Source organism: Pomacea canaliculata, linkage group LG5 (genome assembly GCF_003073045.1).
Source record: "Pomacea canaliculata isolate SZHN2017 linkage group LG5, ASM307304v1, whole genome shotgun sequence".
NCBI lineage: Eukaryota > Metazoa > Mollusca > Gastropoda > Architaenioglossa > Ampullariidae > Pomacea > Pomacea canaliculata.
This window is the reverse complement of record NC_037594.1, coordinates 13935094-13952002: the sequence shown is the minus strand read 5'-3', so window position 1 is coordinate 13952002 and position 16909 is coordinate 13935094. Positions and strand designations below refer to the sequence as shown.

The 16909-nt window shown below is 38.7% G+C and overlaps 2 protein-coding genes across 4 annotated transcripts; one reads left to right on the top strand and one right to left on the bottom strand.

Moving 5' to 3' along the window:
* Positions 1 to 666: 666 nt before the first annotated feature.
* Positions 667 to 8458, top strand: LOC112564142 (3-keto-steroid reductase-like). Of its 3 annotated transcripts, none has more exons than XM_025238756.1 (11): positions 676 to 1317; positions 2725 to 2937; positions 3928 to 4131; positions 4340 to 4432; positions 4641 to 4755; positions 5296 to 5429; positions 6287 to 6362; positions 6868 to 6972; positions 7284 to 7340; positions 7874 to 7972; positions 8153 to 8458. In XM_025238756.1, exons 2-11 carry the CDS (start codon positions 2903 to 2905, stop codon positions 8243 to 8245), a joined length of 1011 nt encoding a protein of 336 aa, XP_025094541.1. In that variant the 5' UTR covers positions 676 to 1317; positions 2725 to 2902; the 3' UTR covers positions 8246 to 8458. The 3 variants fall into 3 exon arrangements, with proteins under 3 accessions (XP_025094544.1, XP_025094541.1, XP_025094542.1); XM_025238757.1 differs by lacking the exon at positions 676 to 1317 and adding an exon at positions 2183 to 2437; XM_025238759.1 differs by lacking the exon at positions 6868 to 6972 and having other exon boundaries at positions 667 to 1317.
* Positions 8459 to 9009: 551 nt separating this feature from the next.
* On the bottom strand, positions 9010 to 13867 carry LOC112564143. The gene is made up of 8 exons (XM_025238760.1): positions 13726 to 13867; positions 13041 to 13067; positions 12638 to 12742; positions 12131 to 12231; positions 10810 to 10918; positions 10320 to 10493; positions 10019 to 10179; positions 9010 to 9244 (listed from the first exon to the last, which is right to left on the bottom strand). The coding sequence occupies exons 1-8, from the start codon at positions 13790 to 13792 to the stop codon at positions 9146 to 9148; spliced, it is 843 nt and encodes a 280-aa protein (XP_025094545.1). The 5' UTR covers positions 13793 to 13867; the 3' UTR covers positions 9010 to 9145.
* Between the last annotated feature and the right edge of the window lie 3042 nt (positions 13868 to 16909).

Below are 16909 nucleotides of genomic sequence, written 5' to 3'. Positions count from 1 at the left end.
TAGTGCGTTATGTACATTTATAAGCTCAGAAGCGCAAAAAGTACATTTCACCGAATACTGTACACGCGGTAGAAACTTACAGGTAGTTGTAATACTAGCACTTGCAATCAGTTAAAAAGCACAAAAACACGGGAAAGCAATGGAATGTTTTGCTCGACTCACGGGGTGATGCTCATGCAACAAGAAACAACACCACACTGAGCAGAGTGCGTAGGTCGCCTTTTGTTTTTGCAAAATTAGCAGCGAGGTCACGTGGGCACGCCAACGACATGCGATATAAATTTTTCTCGGGGGGGGGGGGAAATACACACACACACAGCGTTTCATGCACCACATGTGTGTGCGTGTGGTGTAGGCGAATGCATGTAATGTGTCTATGTGTGAACATTAACTTATCAACGGTTAAAGATAGCTGAAGTCAAGGACTCAATATTTTACCTTTAAAAGATAACCAAGCCTCTGCTGCGTAACCACGTTTACTGATAACCTTGTTTTTGCTGTAGGTGAAAAAGGCACTAAATAATGACATCGTGTTTTGTTTTGTTTTTCCCTGAGACCCAACACCACATTGTCCGAAATGTCTTTGATATATTATCTCGAAGAGATAACGAATAATGGTGTGTCATGGCTGATTTGAGTTGACCATTATCAGAAGGTAAAGCCGATAATTTGTGTGCTATGTACCGCATCGGTTTGAATGTACATAGGTACATTATTTCCATCCATGATGTGTACCATAAGGCAGATAAACTTTTATCTTGTACTTTTTATTCGTGACTGACCGTATAAAAATGGATTGCTTTGTGGTGTCCAGATGTAAGCTGCGCATGTTCTTGTCACCTGTGGTCAACCACACAAGGATGGAGCTGAAGGCAGCCTGTGTGCGCTAACGTACTAAGGAGGGAACCTAGAGTCAAGTGGACTTCATAAACTGGGGATGTGAGGGACGGGCGTGAGAACTGGGACATTTTCATACATATATATTTAGTGAGAAAGAGAAAGAAAGATTATAAACTGGTACTGAAAGTAATCTCCATCTCTTTTCTTTTCCTTTCCCTGAGGCCCCCTTCCTTTTTTCGTGTGTCCATGTAGGTAAATATGTTTTGTCTATTAGCTTAGTACGAAAACAAAGAATAGCATGTTTAATGAAATCTGTATACACTATCTTCACTAGATCAGCTCCAAAAACAAAGATATGAAGAAGCGAAAGAAGACTGAATAACTGCGCTTTGAGAAGAGAACTAATCGAGAGATAATTGAAGGGCACGAAGAAAGTACAGTAGTGACGCATGACTTCAATGGCGTGAGATGTTTAAGGTAAAGGTTAGAGAACCATCTTCTTATCAGATACCCATGCTTAGATAGGGGAAAATTAAGAACGTGTTATGGCTGTGACAGTTGCTGACATTAAAATATATCTCGGTCATTCTATGATAGGTTCTATACATACACGAAGACTGGCTACAAACACGTTCAACATTTTTGCTGTGTATAAAAAAAACGAAAACCAACAACAGTCAGAAATCGAAATATTTTAAGTCTTAAAAACTGGTGTGTTCATGGATAGTCGTGACTCTACAAATGTCGAAAACTGTTATTTGTGCCTGTATTTATTGATGAAAACTATTTCGCTGGTATGTTACGTATATACAAGGAGATTTTCATCGGTTTGCATTAGATGTTTTACTAATGCTTCATCTGACTGATATTTTACATATTTGAGTTTGTCTTCCAACAACGATTTGTCTTACGGACAAAGACCGCTTCAAGAATTGTGTGAACAAATGTCTCCTTCACATCACGCGTCCTCTCAACCACGACCCAAAAAAACTAAGAAAACAAAAAACAACAACAGCAAACTTGATCCATGTGCATGATTGGCAGCTGCCGCGTTAACAGTTGTAACAGCTGTTTGTGAGATAAGTTATGTCTTTCACAGCGCATTCTGCGAAACGAGGAGTTGTATAAGAAAAAGAGGGGAGGTGTAAAAAGAAACTTTTAGTGACTTTAGTGACCGGTCGCCTTGACGAAAGCCCTAATGCAGCTTAGAAAAGGTTAATATATCATATTTCACAAGTTCTTTGAACCTGTTCCATTACAATATTTGAAATCTCTCTCCCCCTCTTTCTTTCTCTCTCTCTCACATCTCTCTCTTTTTGTCTCACGTGTGTGTGTTTGTATGTGTTATATACTCAAGGAGAGGGATAAAAGTTTCGATCAAGCTAGGTCATCAATCTTTTTCTCTTGTTTCTTTATTTGACACACTGACCATGTGATCAGACCAAACGTCAGAAGGTCTGGTTCCCCAGAGAGCAGACTGCTTATCTTGTGACCATACAGGTGAAGCCATGCAGGTGGTTTTTGTGTAAAGCGCGTTCAGCCTGCTTTTGGTGGTGGTGTAAAGAGCTTTATAAATCAACTTTATTATTATTATTACGTACGTACGTTTCTTTTTTGTTTCTCTCTCTCTCTCTCAATTTTTTTTTTTACTTCCTCACATTCCTCTAATTATCATAAGTTTTTGCTTATAATTTTTAACTTTTTAATTTTCTTGCTTGTGATGTTTTGGAGGAGATGGGACAGAGGTCTACAAAAGGTCCAGTAACGTCTCTCCGTCTTTGTGTGTGTAAGATATTTTATTATTATTACCTTAATCCTATTATTTTACGTTTTAAACAATGCTACCACCAAGCAGATAAACAACATGTTTTACGCGTATCATAGGCTTGTAGATGAGTCTCCAATGACTGCGGCATGTAGTCAGTCCTGCTCACAGCTCAGAGGTCTACCCGACGTACCCGTATTGCTTGAGCAAGTTTCGTCCTTCGTCCTTGCCAGTACTAAAGGGAGGTAAATGTCAGTCGCGCCTGTACAGACAGAGTGACGTTCCCTAGCTGTGGACATGGCTCCGGTGGCTGTTGTGACGGGGGCGAATGCGTGAGTGCCACTTTTTTATTTTTGGGGGAGGGGAAATGTGTCAAAATTTTCATTTAAATAGATTGTAACAGATTCAGTGCTTTAGAGCCTAGCCTCTGTGTGTGTGTGTCTCCTAAACTGCCAAAGGTGTTTATTTACGCGTTCATTGATTATATAATTTTTTTTAAATAACCCACATTTTGAGCGATCTCGAAACGGTGCTTTGTAATTAAAAACATGTTTTAACTTTTATGGAGGTGTGACAATCAAGATATGAAGCGAGAGTAATTCGTTTCCCCAGGGCAACACGAGTACCTCGAATTAATTGAAACGCGTCTCCTTCCCAAAGTTGTAAAGCAGTGGCGAGAGTCAGCTTCTTGTTTCTTGACCTCCGGGCACCATCGCTTTATAGCCACAGCTCCATGGGTAACGCAACATCAGCAGGGTCTCAACACCACTTTATAACTTCGAAAACAAGACGCTTGTAGTTAACCATGTTGCCCCAGGCCAACGACTTAACCTGGTTTTGTAAATAGTTATCTAGCCCAGTGCAGGGGAGATACCTCTGTTCTATAATAAAGGCAAGACAGCTGCGACAAGGAATGTTTAAGAAAAAAGTTGCTTTAAAAAAGATAAAATATCTTTCTTAGGCCGTTGTATCATTTCCAAGCGTTTCTAATTATAATTTAATAATTTAATAATTGTAATTCTGTGATGTTTCACAAAATATAGTTCCAGTAAACTTCACTTTGAATGGCGGGGAGGAGTTGAATACAAGGAATTTTGGGAGGGTGGGGGTAAATAATTAATCGAAGGGTTAGGGTTAACTTATTTTAAATGAGTACAATGAAAAAAATCGGAAATTATAATGCTATTAACCAATATTTTTATTAGGTGCAGAAGTGAAAATAATAAATATAAAATATACAGTAACATATATTCTACTGACACCAGCATTTCACTAACAAGACTTCTAAACATATTTGAATTTTTTTGAAAACATTCTTTCAGTGGTATAGGATTGGCTGTATGTGAGCAACTGCTTGGTATTCAGCCAACACTGACTCTTTGCTTAGCCTGTCGAAATGAAGAGCGTGCTAAGCAAGCAAAGGTGCATCTCCTGTCTCTGTATCCTGCTGCAGTCATTGACATTGTCATTCTTGACACCTCCAGCATCAACTCAGTTCTTGAAGCTGCAAAATCCCTTAGAGAAAAGTAATGAATTCTAATACAATATAAAAGTTTATTATCATTATTATGGGATAATGCACTAATGGATCTCATTTAAAGCTCCGCGAAAATAATTTCATTTGTAATTTAAGCAGAATGTATTAATTTAGCTCAAACTTGATAAATGTTAGGTTTGAATGTTTGTTTATGGTTTTTATTGATAAAGATTTTTCACTAATGTTTTTATGTTAAGGTATGGACACATTAATTACTTGTATCTCAATGCTGGTATAATGGAGACTGGTGGTGTGCATTGGAACAAAATTTTTTCTGAAATATTCAGCAAGTAAGTACCTACATTCACATAATTATGCACACTTGAGATATTTCCAGTATTGCTCTCCCTCTTTATGTTTTTTGCTTGCTCTTTCTTTCTGTTCCTTCCTTTCTCATCCTCACTGTACGTCATAAAGATATATACAACATTGCTTTTTAAAACTTGAACATTTGTATTCTATTTATTTGGCATAATTTCTTTGCTTTTACTGTAATAGACGGTGTGCATATGCATTGACGACTGGAGAAGGTCTCATTGTACAGAAGAACAGCTTGACGAAGGATGGCCTGATGAAAGTGTTTGCCACTAATGTCTTTGGACACTATGTCTTGGTACCATATCAAATTTTGTATTTTGTATATTATATAAATATAAAATGTTTATATTGTGTGAAATGCATTTATCTTTTTCATAAAGCATTGCATTAAAATATGCTGAAAATAACACTTTTTTCCTTAAAAAATAAAATCAAAAAGACCTGTGTGTTATCTTTGCAATCAACGATAGATTCAGGTTTCCATAGCTTCTGTAGGTTAGATTAGTGCATTCAACTTTGGAGCATGAGGATGGCTGTTCAGGCCTGGGGCAAAAATACTTCTTCAGACTGCACAAAGCTGTCCAGCAGAAATGGTCACCTGATTTACTAGGAAAGATAAAGATGACAATTAGAGAGATAGTGTTCCATGGCCTTGACAGGGAAAACAACTTATGATTGTAATATATTATATCTTTTGTATGTTTAACTGTGCTGAGAACAAAATTTCAGTAGCCAAACATTTTGGTGTGTCATTCATCTGTCCACTTGAAAATGTGTGATAATAGTGTATTAGTTTTGTGTTACATATCTTACATGCTTCTGTATTTCTGCGCAGCTGAAAGAGCTGGAGACATGCCTAGGCTTTGAATCAAAGACTAATCAAGGGCTAGCCTCCCAGGTTATATGGACATCATCTAGTAATGCACAAGAGCAAAATTTTTCCCTGGAAGATATACAACACGAAAAGGGGTAACCTATTATCTACTTATTTAAAAATACATTACAGAAAGAAATGTATGGCTTCTGCCACTAAAGACTTTGTTAGATACCTGACATTTTGCCTACACTGTTTGGGATCTGGTAATCAACTGGGGAATGTACAGGTGTATCAGAGATAAATTTGGCATTAAACAAACTTTTAACTCCATAAACATTTCCCTTTTTTAAATTTCCACTTGTGAAACATTCTCTTGGAGTGCAACATCATGAACAACTTTGTGGTAAGTACCATAAATTTTAGTCAATTAAGCGCACCTACATATAAGCCTCACCCACTAAATTGTTTTTTCAATCTCTGCTCTTTTCAAAAATAAGCCACACTGGTTTATAAGCTTCAAATATATACAACTTGAAAACTGCATTTAAGGCATTAATTTTGTTTCATTTTTGGCATGATGAGGGCATGTGCTTCAGCAACTGATCTAAATGCTTTAATTGTGAGCAGGTTTGATTTTAAAATGTAACAAGTTAACATTGTAACAACATTAACAGTTAACACTTTAACATGGAGCTTATAAAAAAATAAATCAAAATTTTAAAAATCCACAACCAAGCTGCATCGCTGCTTAAGCCGCAGGGTTTAAAGCCGGGGAAAAGTTGCAGCTTATGGTCCAAAATTTACAATAGGTCAGAACTTATGTTTTATAAATGTGTTGATGTTATATAGTGATCATTTTGTCCTTTAAACTGCTGCATCATTTCTCTTTTTGTTCAAGAATTATGAAAGACTTGTGTACAATGAATGGTGTATATATCAAGCAAAAGTCTTACTTAAACTTAGTTTTTCAGTTTTTAAAAAGTCATGAAATTGTGAACTTTCTTTCCAGCGATGAGCCATACAGCTCTTCAAAGTATGCCACAGACATGCTGAGCTTTGCTCTCAACCAGACTCTGAACAAAAAGGTACAAGCACAACCCTGTGTGTGCTTGCATGCGTACACATTCATGCATGTGCAAATTCATGTACATTAAGGAGTCCAACAATTTTCTTAATAAGGCTTTCTGTCATTTGGCATGATTCATGACTCAATGAAGGATAACTAATTGCTTGTCAAACCCTCCTTACTTGAGACTTCTTAGATTGCCACAGTGTGTTCTTATAATCCTTCTTGTGGTTCTTAACCAGTGTTGCAGTTTACATTAAGCTAGCGTTGAAATTTATTTTTCATTAAAATAGCAGTAGGGTATTTCTTTTTCCTCTCTGACTGGGTAAGTTTACAACCTTCAATCAAAAATATTCAAAATATTAAAAGTAAACAGGAAGACCTAAAGGTCAAATTTGTTTTGCATCAATATTGACATTCTTCATAGTCTTTTTGCACAAGTTGTGTTGACAGCCACACTTATTGTATTGTTGTTTATAATTACATCGTCTACTGTAAGATAATGAATCTGTATTTTTCTAAAGGGAATCTACTCTCACAGCACTTGCCCAGGATTGGTTGTTACTAACATGACCACTGGCATTCTCCCTGCTTGGTTTTGGTTCCTCATTCTGCCGTTTATTTTGTTGGTGAGCATGGGGATACTTGTGTGTGTGTAAGTGTGAGGAAGGAGAATGTTATAAACATGTGTGCTGGTTATATAAGTACATGATACAAAAACTGTGAAGATGTTTCTTTCAATCACGATGTAACTGCACACTTCAAACTATAGTGATAACAAATATTTTGGCAGTACATCATCTTGTGTGATCATCAATATTAGCATGGTTTTCAAACAGCCCTGTTTTCTTAAGTGTTCAGGCCTTCAACCTATGATGCACATATAAAACACCATTTACTTTTGCTTTAGATTTAATTGTTTTTCTTTTTTTTTCCTTAGATGAGGCTTTTTATTCCGAGCATGACTAACTCCCCAGCAAAAGGAGCAAAAGCATTGGTAAGAATGTTTTTCTGCATTGTAAATATTACACTGGCGATAATGAACACCAGTGAGCAACTCAGTGAGCATCCTATTACATACCCAACTGTCATCACTCACACATGAGTTAAAACATTTTGTCATTCTGTTTTTCCTTCTTTTGTCTCCAAATGTTGAATGATTTCGTGGATGCAACAAGCTGTTCAAGTCATATTTTTTTGTTATGTGCTTTGTATTTAGGCATAGATATCTTAGTTAAATCATGTATTTTGCATTTTAAGATATGATTTCAAATAGCGTTCTTATTTTTCTACCTGTCTTCAGTGTTGTTTACCTTCTTAATTGCCCCCATTGCTCTCATGGGCAAGTTAAGTCTAATTTGATTGTTTTGTTTACTTCAGTAAAAGATTCATCTCTTGAGTCCACAGATCAGCAGGCGCGATCAGCATATAGGGCTTATGATATTTTGTTACTTTGTGCATGCGCCTGTGGGAGGCAAAAATCATTGTCTTTGACTTTTTTAATAAGGGAGTGGCATGATTCCTGTACAGGTTTGGCTTTCTCAGCAGAGACCAGAAACACTGGACCCAGCGACAAAATATCTGTCACAGTGCACCATCACTGGTAAACCATACGTTGCTACTGAAAAGGTTAGATATGTGATTACTTAGAAGTGTGATTTTCATCTGAATACCTGTGTAAAACATCTTAATTATGTCTAGCAGTGCTTTAAGTGAAGCGTATGGACGTGTGTGTATATGCATGTGCATTGTCGCCATTATGTAACTGTATGATTACATGTGTGTGTCTGCGTGCGCATGCGTTTTCAGTTGAAGGTGAAAATGGATGACTCCCTGAACCTGCTGAATCAACTGGAAGAGCTGAGGCAGGTGTCTCTCAATCGCCACGTTGACAGTAGATAGCATAATATATTTCCCAGGTTTATACTTCTTAGGATATGTCGTTATTGCTCCATCTGTGTTGTAATACTTTTTTCCCTAGCTGTTTATTGCCTGAAAATGATTAAATTGATTGCATTCTGCTTATTGGTATTTTTTTTACACATTTTATATGGCATAAACATTCTAAGAATATTTGATACGGGTCAATTTTTCATTAAAATATTGAACATAAAATTTATCTTTTTCTAATTTGTTTGCAATCTAGTCACTGAGAACGATCGCGTTCCCTCTGGTGATTGAAGTAAATAAAATTAACAGAGTAAAATTTGAGAAGCTATCTTATTGCATGCCATTAAAAGACGCTGATCCATGCGAAGTTAAACTGCAGTTTATTTGGAGTGTATATATTTCCTCACGACACAAGTAAGTCGATCATATGAAAAGAATTTCGCGTGGCAGCATTAAATTATCAATCGTACTATGCAGTATCCTGGAAGTGATGTCATGTATATGTACAAACAAGTGCTGCATATTAGCCAGAGAAACTATATAGCCATCCTTCATGCATAGATTTAGCGCCGTTCCAGATCTTCTCATCCATTCCTTACAATGTACAGTTGCAACAGATGGTACTGTTTTCTTCAAAAGGTTTGTCTTTGAAAACAATTTGCTTTTCCTTCCTGTGTGAAGAGCCATCCATTACCACTCACGCTTAGTGCTGTCATTCAACCAGTGACAAAGTCTTGCTGGCCACTCACCGTCACCCTAGGAAAATAATTGGCACAGTCAGCGTGAAGCAAAGTTTAATAGCAAAAGTCGGGCGCGTCGTACGACGTGGCTAAGCCCTAGCTAGGTAGTGAAACTTCCATGATGCTTTTATTTATGCCATGCAGCTGGCCCCAGGCTGTTGGTGCAGCGGGATCAGCAGACATTCAAGACGGGGTTCGAGGTGAGGTAAATGTGCATGGTCGATAAATCTGGCTGCTGGGAAAGACAACTTGGCACCGGGTCAAAAAACCACTGCAACAGATATATTCAGAGAATGTTTTTCTGTAATCGTGCATGTACCAAAAAACTGTGACCATTACATTCCCTCTCACACTATCGATTTTTATAAGTGTTACCCTCTGGGTAACAAGCAAGATGACGATTTTAGACTTGCTGATCTTTTAATTGGTCGTGTCTTAAGTCAACCCCAGATGAGGTAAGCAAGTAAATAATTGTCCGTTTGTACTAACAATGTTAATACAGGCCTTAAAAAGTGTAGTTTGCTATTAGTGACATTCATAGTGGTTATTTGCAGGCCGGGTAATTACTGCCTTGGTGTAAAGCTGAAAAATGCGCAGGATCAACGGGTTAAAGGACCCTACCACTAATAATTACAACCTTCCAGTGTTCACATCTGAAGGTCAGATAATTGACATAATTTCGCTTTCAGCCTTTTCTCATCTGGACGAGTGTAGTTTTGAGTTAGATGTGGCCTGTATGTTAGCTCTCGATAAATTTGAAAAGGGCATAGCCTTTACAAAGAACGTAGTAGTAATGACCTTTAAAATTAGCAGACCCTTTGCAAACGACACATTTAGGATCAATTTTGCAGCTTGCACTAAGTTTCGAAATTAGCTTACCTTTTGCGAACGACGTAAATGTTTACGATCGACCTTCCGAATATTTGGAAAAAAAAACCCTTCAAAACTACCATAACGTCTTTTCAAAGGTTGTGTTGGCGAACTGACTAAAGCTCACGATTGGGGAACTCATCAACGAAGACTGCATGCGAAAACAGTGGCTCACCGACAGCGAAGAGCGTGATGGATGCTCAAAGCGGCTGGAAGTCTGAGGAATTCCCAGCGCCCAGCCAAAGGCGTTCAGTTTGCCGTCGTTGTACAGCAGGAAGGCGGGGAAGAAGTTGTCACAACTCATGTTCTGGGTTACGTTGAACCAGTAATGAACTCCTGCTCACACCAAGATTAAAGCACTTGTGTTGACGCCTCAAGGGGGGATCAAGAAACAAAACACTGAAATAACAGTATCAATAGCAACTATCACCGTATCTCCAGATAGTGGAGTCTCAAAAATAATTAACTGCACTGACCCATCCCTACGAAGCAGCGGCCCCGCTTCCAAGGCGTCTTGGCGATGTCCTTCTCTTGACGTGGGATAAGGGAGGACTGAGTCAGTGGATCACTTCCCGTCTGAATGTACAGGTTACTTCCTGTTCCTTCTTCTTGGAATGTCGAGGAAGTTCGCCCAGTTGTACAGATAATGGCTAGAATAACAAGCAAAAAATAAGGCTCAAGAAGACGCAGTTCTGATACGGGACATACATAGAATGTAAAGCTGGCAATACTTTCATTAATCTTAAAAAATATCGCTCATAGTATTTTGTCAGGTTTTTTTAATAAGAAATCTTAACTGAATGATTCCTTACCATTATTTAAACACTTATAAATTCACAAATAATTGTAGCGTTCCTTGACCACTCCCCATTCCCGAAATTCACGCGCAAGGTTTTAAAAACAAGCATGAAAAAGTAAACACGCGTCTTTGAAAAAGTACAGTTAAATGTGTACATCAGTTCTTACCCGGATCGGTGAAGTAAGCTGTCAGGGCCACACGATCGTTCCCATCTTCCTGGAAAACGTTTCTGAGCGGAAGGGGAGGAAAATCGTGGGGAAGTCCTCCCTTAAGCAGCTGCACCGCAAGTAACGGACATGGCCAACAGACAAAAGTTTAACATAGACAAATAGAAACGGTAACTCAAGGTACATCGATCAGTTCAATGCAAGTTCTAACGCTATATCATATACGTAAATAAATATTTTCATGATAGAGACCTTATCGTTTCATAATAACTCGATGTCCCCTGTCGCGGATGCCTCATTTTTGCTGTTTCCTTACAGTTTTAACCTGAACAAAACCACTTTAAAAATAATTTTGTAATATTCTACATGACATCTTATTAGTAAATTAATAAATTATTTATTTCCATTTGTTGTAAAAAGATCGAGTTTGGTGTCTGTCGCGCCCACCAAAGCTTGAGCTAAGGTTTGTTCTCTACGCAGACTTTGGACTCCAGTCAGTCCTGACCTCTTGCCATTATCTGTCACTCCACTTGTACAGGACGGGGAATAAAATAAGCTAGGAATGACAACAACTTTTATTATTGTCAAAATCTAAAGGTTATTCGACATCGTGTTGATAATAATGTGTTGTAGAAAATTAAGTAGGTCATTTTCGCCCGATAACAGATGGCGACTGACGTATCATATGCGCAGGTGGAAAAAAGATGGGAAAAGTAAGAGACTTTTTATCATTCCCTTCAGCTTTTCTCTGTTTTTATTGCGACGCCGAGCGGAAAACAATCTATTGTCTTTAAGACTAACCGATTCAATTAAAACAGCTTGATCGTTACATTTTTCAAGAAGTTACATATAATTACAACAGCTAATCTTGCTAATTGCAGTAAATTTTTCAATTGGAAAAGGTTTCATTATATCGTGCGTAGAATATACTGTTACTTTCAGAAATCAATAAATTAAACTGTGCTTTTCTCATAATACTAATTTAAAAACAGTAGTAATAATATTACCAACTTATCAGTATCTTAATAAACGCAATTTTTAAAAGTTTTGGTTGGAGAATATAGTGGACTGGACATTGGAACAAATACGTTGGACTGGACTTTGGAACAAATACGTTGGACTGGACATTGGAACACGGTTACACTTTACAGCACACCAACGGACCCACCATCTGTTCACAGATCATTTGAAATAGTGTCAGCCAGTCCAGCTGTGGAGAAATGATGGTGTCCCCATGAATGTCAGATAATTTTTAAGTAACTAAGATGGCCTCGCAGACTTCCCGGTCGGTTTAAGCACGAATTACGTTACTTCCGCTTACCCCACACTGAATGCCAGCGATGTAGCCGTTGACGTCATATAAAAGCGTGACGGAGAAGTCATTCTGCTTGACGTAACGAGCGCCACGGAAAGGGCCGTCGTCTGAAAAACAATTTTTTTTTTAACGACTGCAGTCTACTGCATGGCGCGGACTGAAGGAAAGGTCAGAGGGAAGATAAACTGATATCGAGTTAGTCTACAAAAGGACAACGTTCACGTCACATAGTTTTTGTCTGTGTGTGTAGGAGTGTTTTATGGTGTGTACTTATCAGAGTGTGTGTGTGTGTGAGAGAGAGAGAACACGTGCATGTGAAGTGTGCAGTCAATGGGAGCTTGCTGTCGGATCAGTGAGCGGGGTCGGGGTGAGTCAATGAAAACGCCAATAATCATCGATAGACTGAAAATAATAAGATCATGGAATGTAAAGCCAGTTAATCGTAATGTTGAACAATTTTCTTTAAACTGAAAAACGTAACGGACTCGTTGTCAAAAGAGGCAGGTTACTCACTTCGACATCTATCTATCATAATCCATCCCTTCCTCCGAGCCTCATCTACCGTTCTTGGCAAGTCGGCAAAGACACGGGAGCTGAAGACGTTGGCGCCGAAGGTGACTGTTTCAGAAAGAACAACAATGCCAGTCTCGCCCCGAACAACAACAACAACAATGTCACACAGAACAACACTACCAGTCTCATCCACAACAATGCATCAAAAGAAGAGATGTCTTCCCAAGGCGAAGTAATTGTCAACGCAAAATTACTCTCTGCACGACGATAAACGGCGATGGAACATTAAAAATAAACCAATGTTTTGAAAATGACATCATCTGACTTCTAGACTCCACATTTTACAAACCAAATTAAATTTGAATTAGTCGCGAGCTCTTATAGACTGCACAGTGTTCCTTGCCTTTCAGATTGTTCCACTCAGGTTGTTCTGAAAACAAAAATAATGTAGTTATTTTAAAAGCACAATAAACATGACCGCCAATTAATCAGCTATGCATAATACGAGATGTTGGCTCTGTTTTAGAACTTATCTACAATAACATCAGAGTTCTCATACGATAATTGCTAGCGGCGACAAAACAACATTGTCTCTACATGTTTCAAACCTCGATGAGGCGAAGACATAGTAGAAAGCTTGTTTAAATTAAGCATCAGCGACAACAAACTTTAATTTCAATCCTACACAAAATCTAGATAAACGGTAAACTGAAATTTTACGAGTCAAACAAGCACAGGAGTACACAGTAGCTTTTAGACCAGGGTCCTGATTATAGTCAATGACTGATCAAGCGTGTCCATAATTACTAACACATAATTAATTCCAATTGAGCTCGTTGTAACGTAGATTGCGCTCGGATGTAAGATATGCCATTACTGAGGTATAAAAACAATTAACTAGATCATGCAAAAGTGTTCCTACAGTTTCTAATATCAGTTGATATCTGACAATGTTTCTAATTAAGAGAGCAAAAGATGTCACCTCTGACGACGTTTTGCTTTAAAGTAATCAGCCAGGTAAAACAGAGAGATTGGGGGAAGGAGAGAAAGAGAAAGAGAATGCTCATTGTCTCGATGATGTTACTTACTTTTCTTCCACCACCACGCCTGACTCACGCAGACGACACAGCACACGACGACAAGTCTCAGCAACATGGTGACAGAGGTAACTGGTGAGCGAAGGGGATGTCACAAGAGACCAGATAAAATCTGCTTTGCTGCGATTGCTATTGTTCTAATATAGAACGTTAAGTCACGTGGGGGAGCATGTATAGGCTTCTCAAAGCATCTGGTCAAGGTGCATCTATAGGTAAACCAAAGTAATTGGTCATGTGCACTGTGCTCGTGTTTCAGAGGCAGGACCAACTAACCTACTGGACAAACATATATCTGCACTCCGTAATAAAACTTGCTGAAGGCACCACACATTTATCTTATTGCTCGTAATGTCATTTAAAACAGCAAAGAATATGAACAGATTGACACCTACTTCAGTTTTCAATTCAAAGAACTAAAGAGGCTTTTTAAAAAATCATGCAACATGAAAAGAGCAAAAATAAAATAACAGGGCATTGTAAATAATGATAAAGTATCGCCAAGTATGGCAACTAGTTGGATTCAAGAAGAGCCAGTCGTGAACATTAGTTTCTGATCAGTGGGTAGGATTGGGGAAAAAAAGAGTAAGAAAATGAGTAGTATATGGCTGTTAGCGCTAAATGTTTATGTCTGTGTGTTTTCCCGTCTTTGCGCCGGTGTAGCAAGATAGGACCTCTCCTCAAGATGGGAACTCCCCTCAAGGTATGCAGACGCTGGGTTTTCTAGTGTTCCTGAATGGATTAGCAGACATTTTCGTGGTATTTTTTTATCAACGCCAAAAATAAAGCGTGAGTTTAATTTTGTAGTAAGCACAGACCATTGGTTCTCGCTAAGAGCTCGGTTCTGTCCTTACAACACCTTGAGGGGAGTTCCCATCTTGAGGAGAGGTCCTATCTTGCTACACCGGCAGGTAGAAATGAAGAGCAGTGTTCAGCAGCATCGGAAGTAAAATTCAATCCACCAACAGCTAATTCCGTTATAGCTAGTGTTGTAATCGTTGCATGCTGCTGTGTGTGTTGATATAGCCATATAGTGTGTATGTGTCTTTATGTGTGTGGCGGGTGCCGGCTGGAAAGTGTACTAAGTTATTTATTTTATTTGAGGGAGGGGACTGGCACGTCACACATCTTTCATCAGAGACCATCTAATCTGCTAGATGTGAATTGTGGTACGTTGGATGGTGGAGAACTGTGAACGATTATTTCGCTCGGGTCAGTGAGGTGACCAGGATTTCAAGGGACGCTGAAAGGCTGGATGGGCGCACACCTGGCAAAGCCAGAAAGGTCACTGCCGCAAATAGAATGTGGGAAAGAGGGGGGATGGTTTCTAGAGCGTTCGACTGGTATGGTATTCTGTGGATGAAGAAAGAGAACAGGTAAGTTGATAAGAGACAGCCCTGACTTTACAGCCTTTGACGACGTGACTCAGCCATGGCCATGGTTCAGGCACGTGCATTGAAAGGGTCAATGTGAGTGAAAGAGTAAAAAAACAAGAGAGATCAAAAGAGCAAATAGAGAAGAAGTGAGAAATACCAATAAAAGTCTTTGAGATATATATTTTTATTTCTTTACCAGATAAAACCGTTTACTTATCTACTACAAACATGTTTTTAAGTCAGAATGATTTATTGTACTGAAGACATTTCATTTTGCGTGTGGACACCGCTGACATCTGAGTACACTGAACTCATGAAGGTGGGTAGGGAAGGTGGAGGGAGACCGCAATTCGAAACTTGGGGAGGGGGGACGTTAACGCTGTATCTGATGATATCGAAATGTCAGCAGCCTGTCATGGAACGATCTAGTCCGTCGGTTTTGCACTCTGCACAATGTCCCAATCATGTGTCTAAGAGCATGTTTTTCAAATGGAAGGTAACAACTGATCTCATTAAATGATACCGCAATAATGTGAGCTGGGAGCGGAACCCACTCTTACGGACGATAATGTTGGTGGCCTTCTTTACAGATGGTATTATTTACTCGTGTATCTCTCCCACCTTCATGATTGCAGCACGGGTGTATACCATACCAGCTACAGAATCCTTCATTTGCACTGTTTCTATAACCTAGGTTGCATTTATTTTTTGGTTCGTTTTTGTCATTTTCTTGATGAGTGTATGCTCAGAGAAGATATTTACAGTGTTGTCCATAGGAATGGGAATCCCATGGGAATCCCATGGGAAACGTCCCATGGGACGGGATGGGATGGGACAGCACACATTTGTATTTCCCATGGTATTCAATACTTGATATTGCAAAATAAATTTACTGTTATTTCATTCATCAAGGATTTAAATCTTTCCTCTGAATCATCTATTGTATGTGAAGTAGCAGGAATTATAGAACAAAAGCCGAAAAGTGGTTTTTAGTGTTGTCCATAGGATTGTTAATACCAAGGGAATCCCATGGGAAACGTCCCGTGGGATGGGACGGGATGGGACAGGCATAAATTGCCATGGGACGGGATGGGACGGGATAGAAAAATATGTCCCATGGACAACCCTGGATATTTATATATATATTTTTAAATGTAACATCTTTATTGTTAGTTGTATGCTTTATTTAATTTATAACAAGAAACTGATATCGTTATGTTTTAGAATATTTTTTCCTCGTGCTCTGTCTTTTTGATTGCCTTTTTCTTTTTCTTTTTTTTTAAATATTATTTAACAGTTCGCCACTATCTTAATGGACAATCGAATTTCTCGTTTCGTGGTTCACGATGAACCTCTTGTGAAAGTACTTTCCATTTAAATAAACCAGCCAGCCTGCAAACTGCATGACATCTGTTGAGTCAACAAACATGGCTCATACTGTTGTTGACTTACACTCATTCCTCACATACCTGACACCTCCAGCATCCTTTCGCAATGATCGCGACCTCCGTCATCTGAGAACTACGATAGCTTCCATTCTATTAAAATGCATCCGCATCCTGTTGCTACTTCTCAGAAGGCATGTTACAGACATACTATGGCCTTTGTCTGTGCTATGCTCGTGAGGAGGTGGGGGTTTGACTTATTTCATATTATGAACACGATGGTGTATAGTAGACAAACAGGGACTGTCTTGTGAACAACACTGTATTGTGTTCACTATCCTTCGTCATAATTAGGATTTGTTATATTGTGACTCACAGAGCCATCAATCAAGTCTACTTGTTTTGCACTCGTCCTCC

Coding starts and splice junctions, on each gene's coding strand:
- LOC112564142 (XM_025238756.1), top strand. CDS start 2,903: ATGGCTCCGGTGGCTGTTGTGACGGGGGCGAATGC. Junction 4,132..4,339: donor GCAAAATCCCTTAGAGAAAA/GTAATGAATTCT, acceptor TTTTATGTTAAG/GTATGGACACATTAATTACT. Junction 7,973..8,152: donor CATACGTTGCTACTGAAAAG/GTTAGATATGTG, acceptor ATGCGTTTTCAG/TTGAAGGTGAAAATGGATGA.
- LOC112564143 (XM_025238760.1), bottom strand. CDS start 13,792: ATGTTGCTGAGACTTGTCGTCGTGTGCTGTGTCGTCTGCGTGAGTCAG. Junction 13,068..13,725: donor GGCGTGGTGGTGGAAGAAAA/GTAAGTAACATC, acceptor TTTTGTTTTCAG/AACAACCTGAGTGGAACAAT. Junction 9,245..10,018: donor CATCACGCTCTTCGCTGTCG/GTGAGCCACTGT, acceptor TATCTGTTGCAG/TGGTTTTTTGACCCGGTGCC.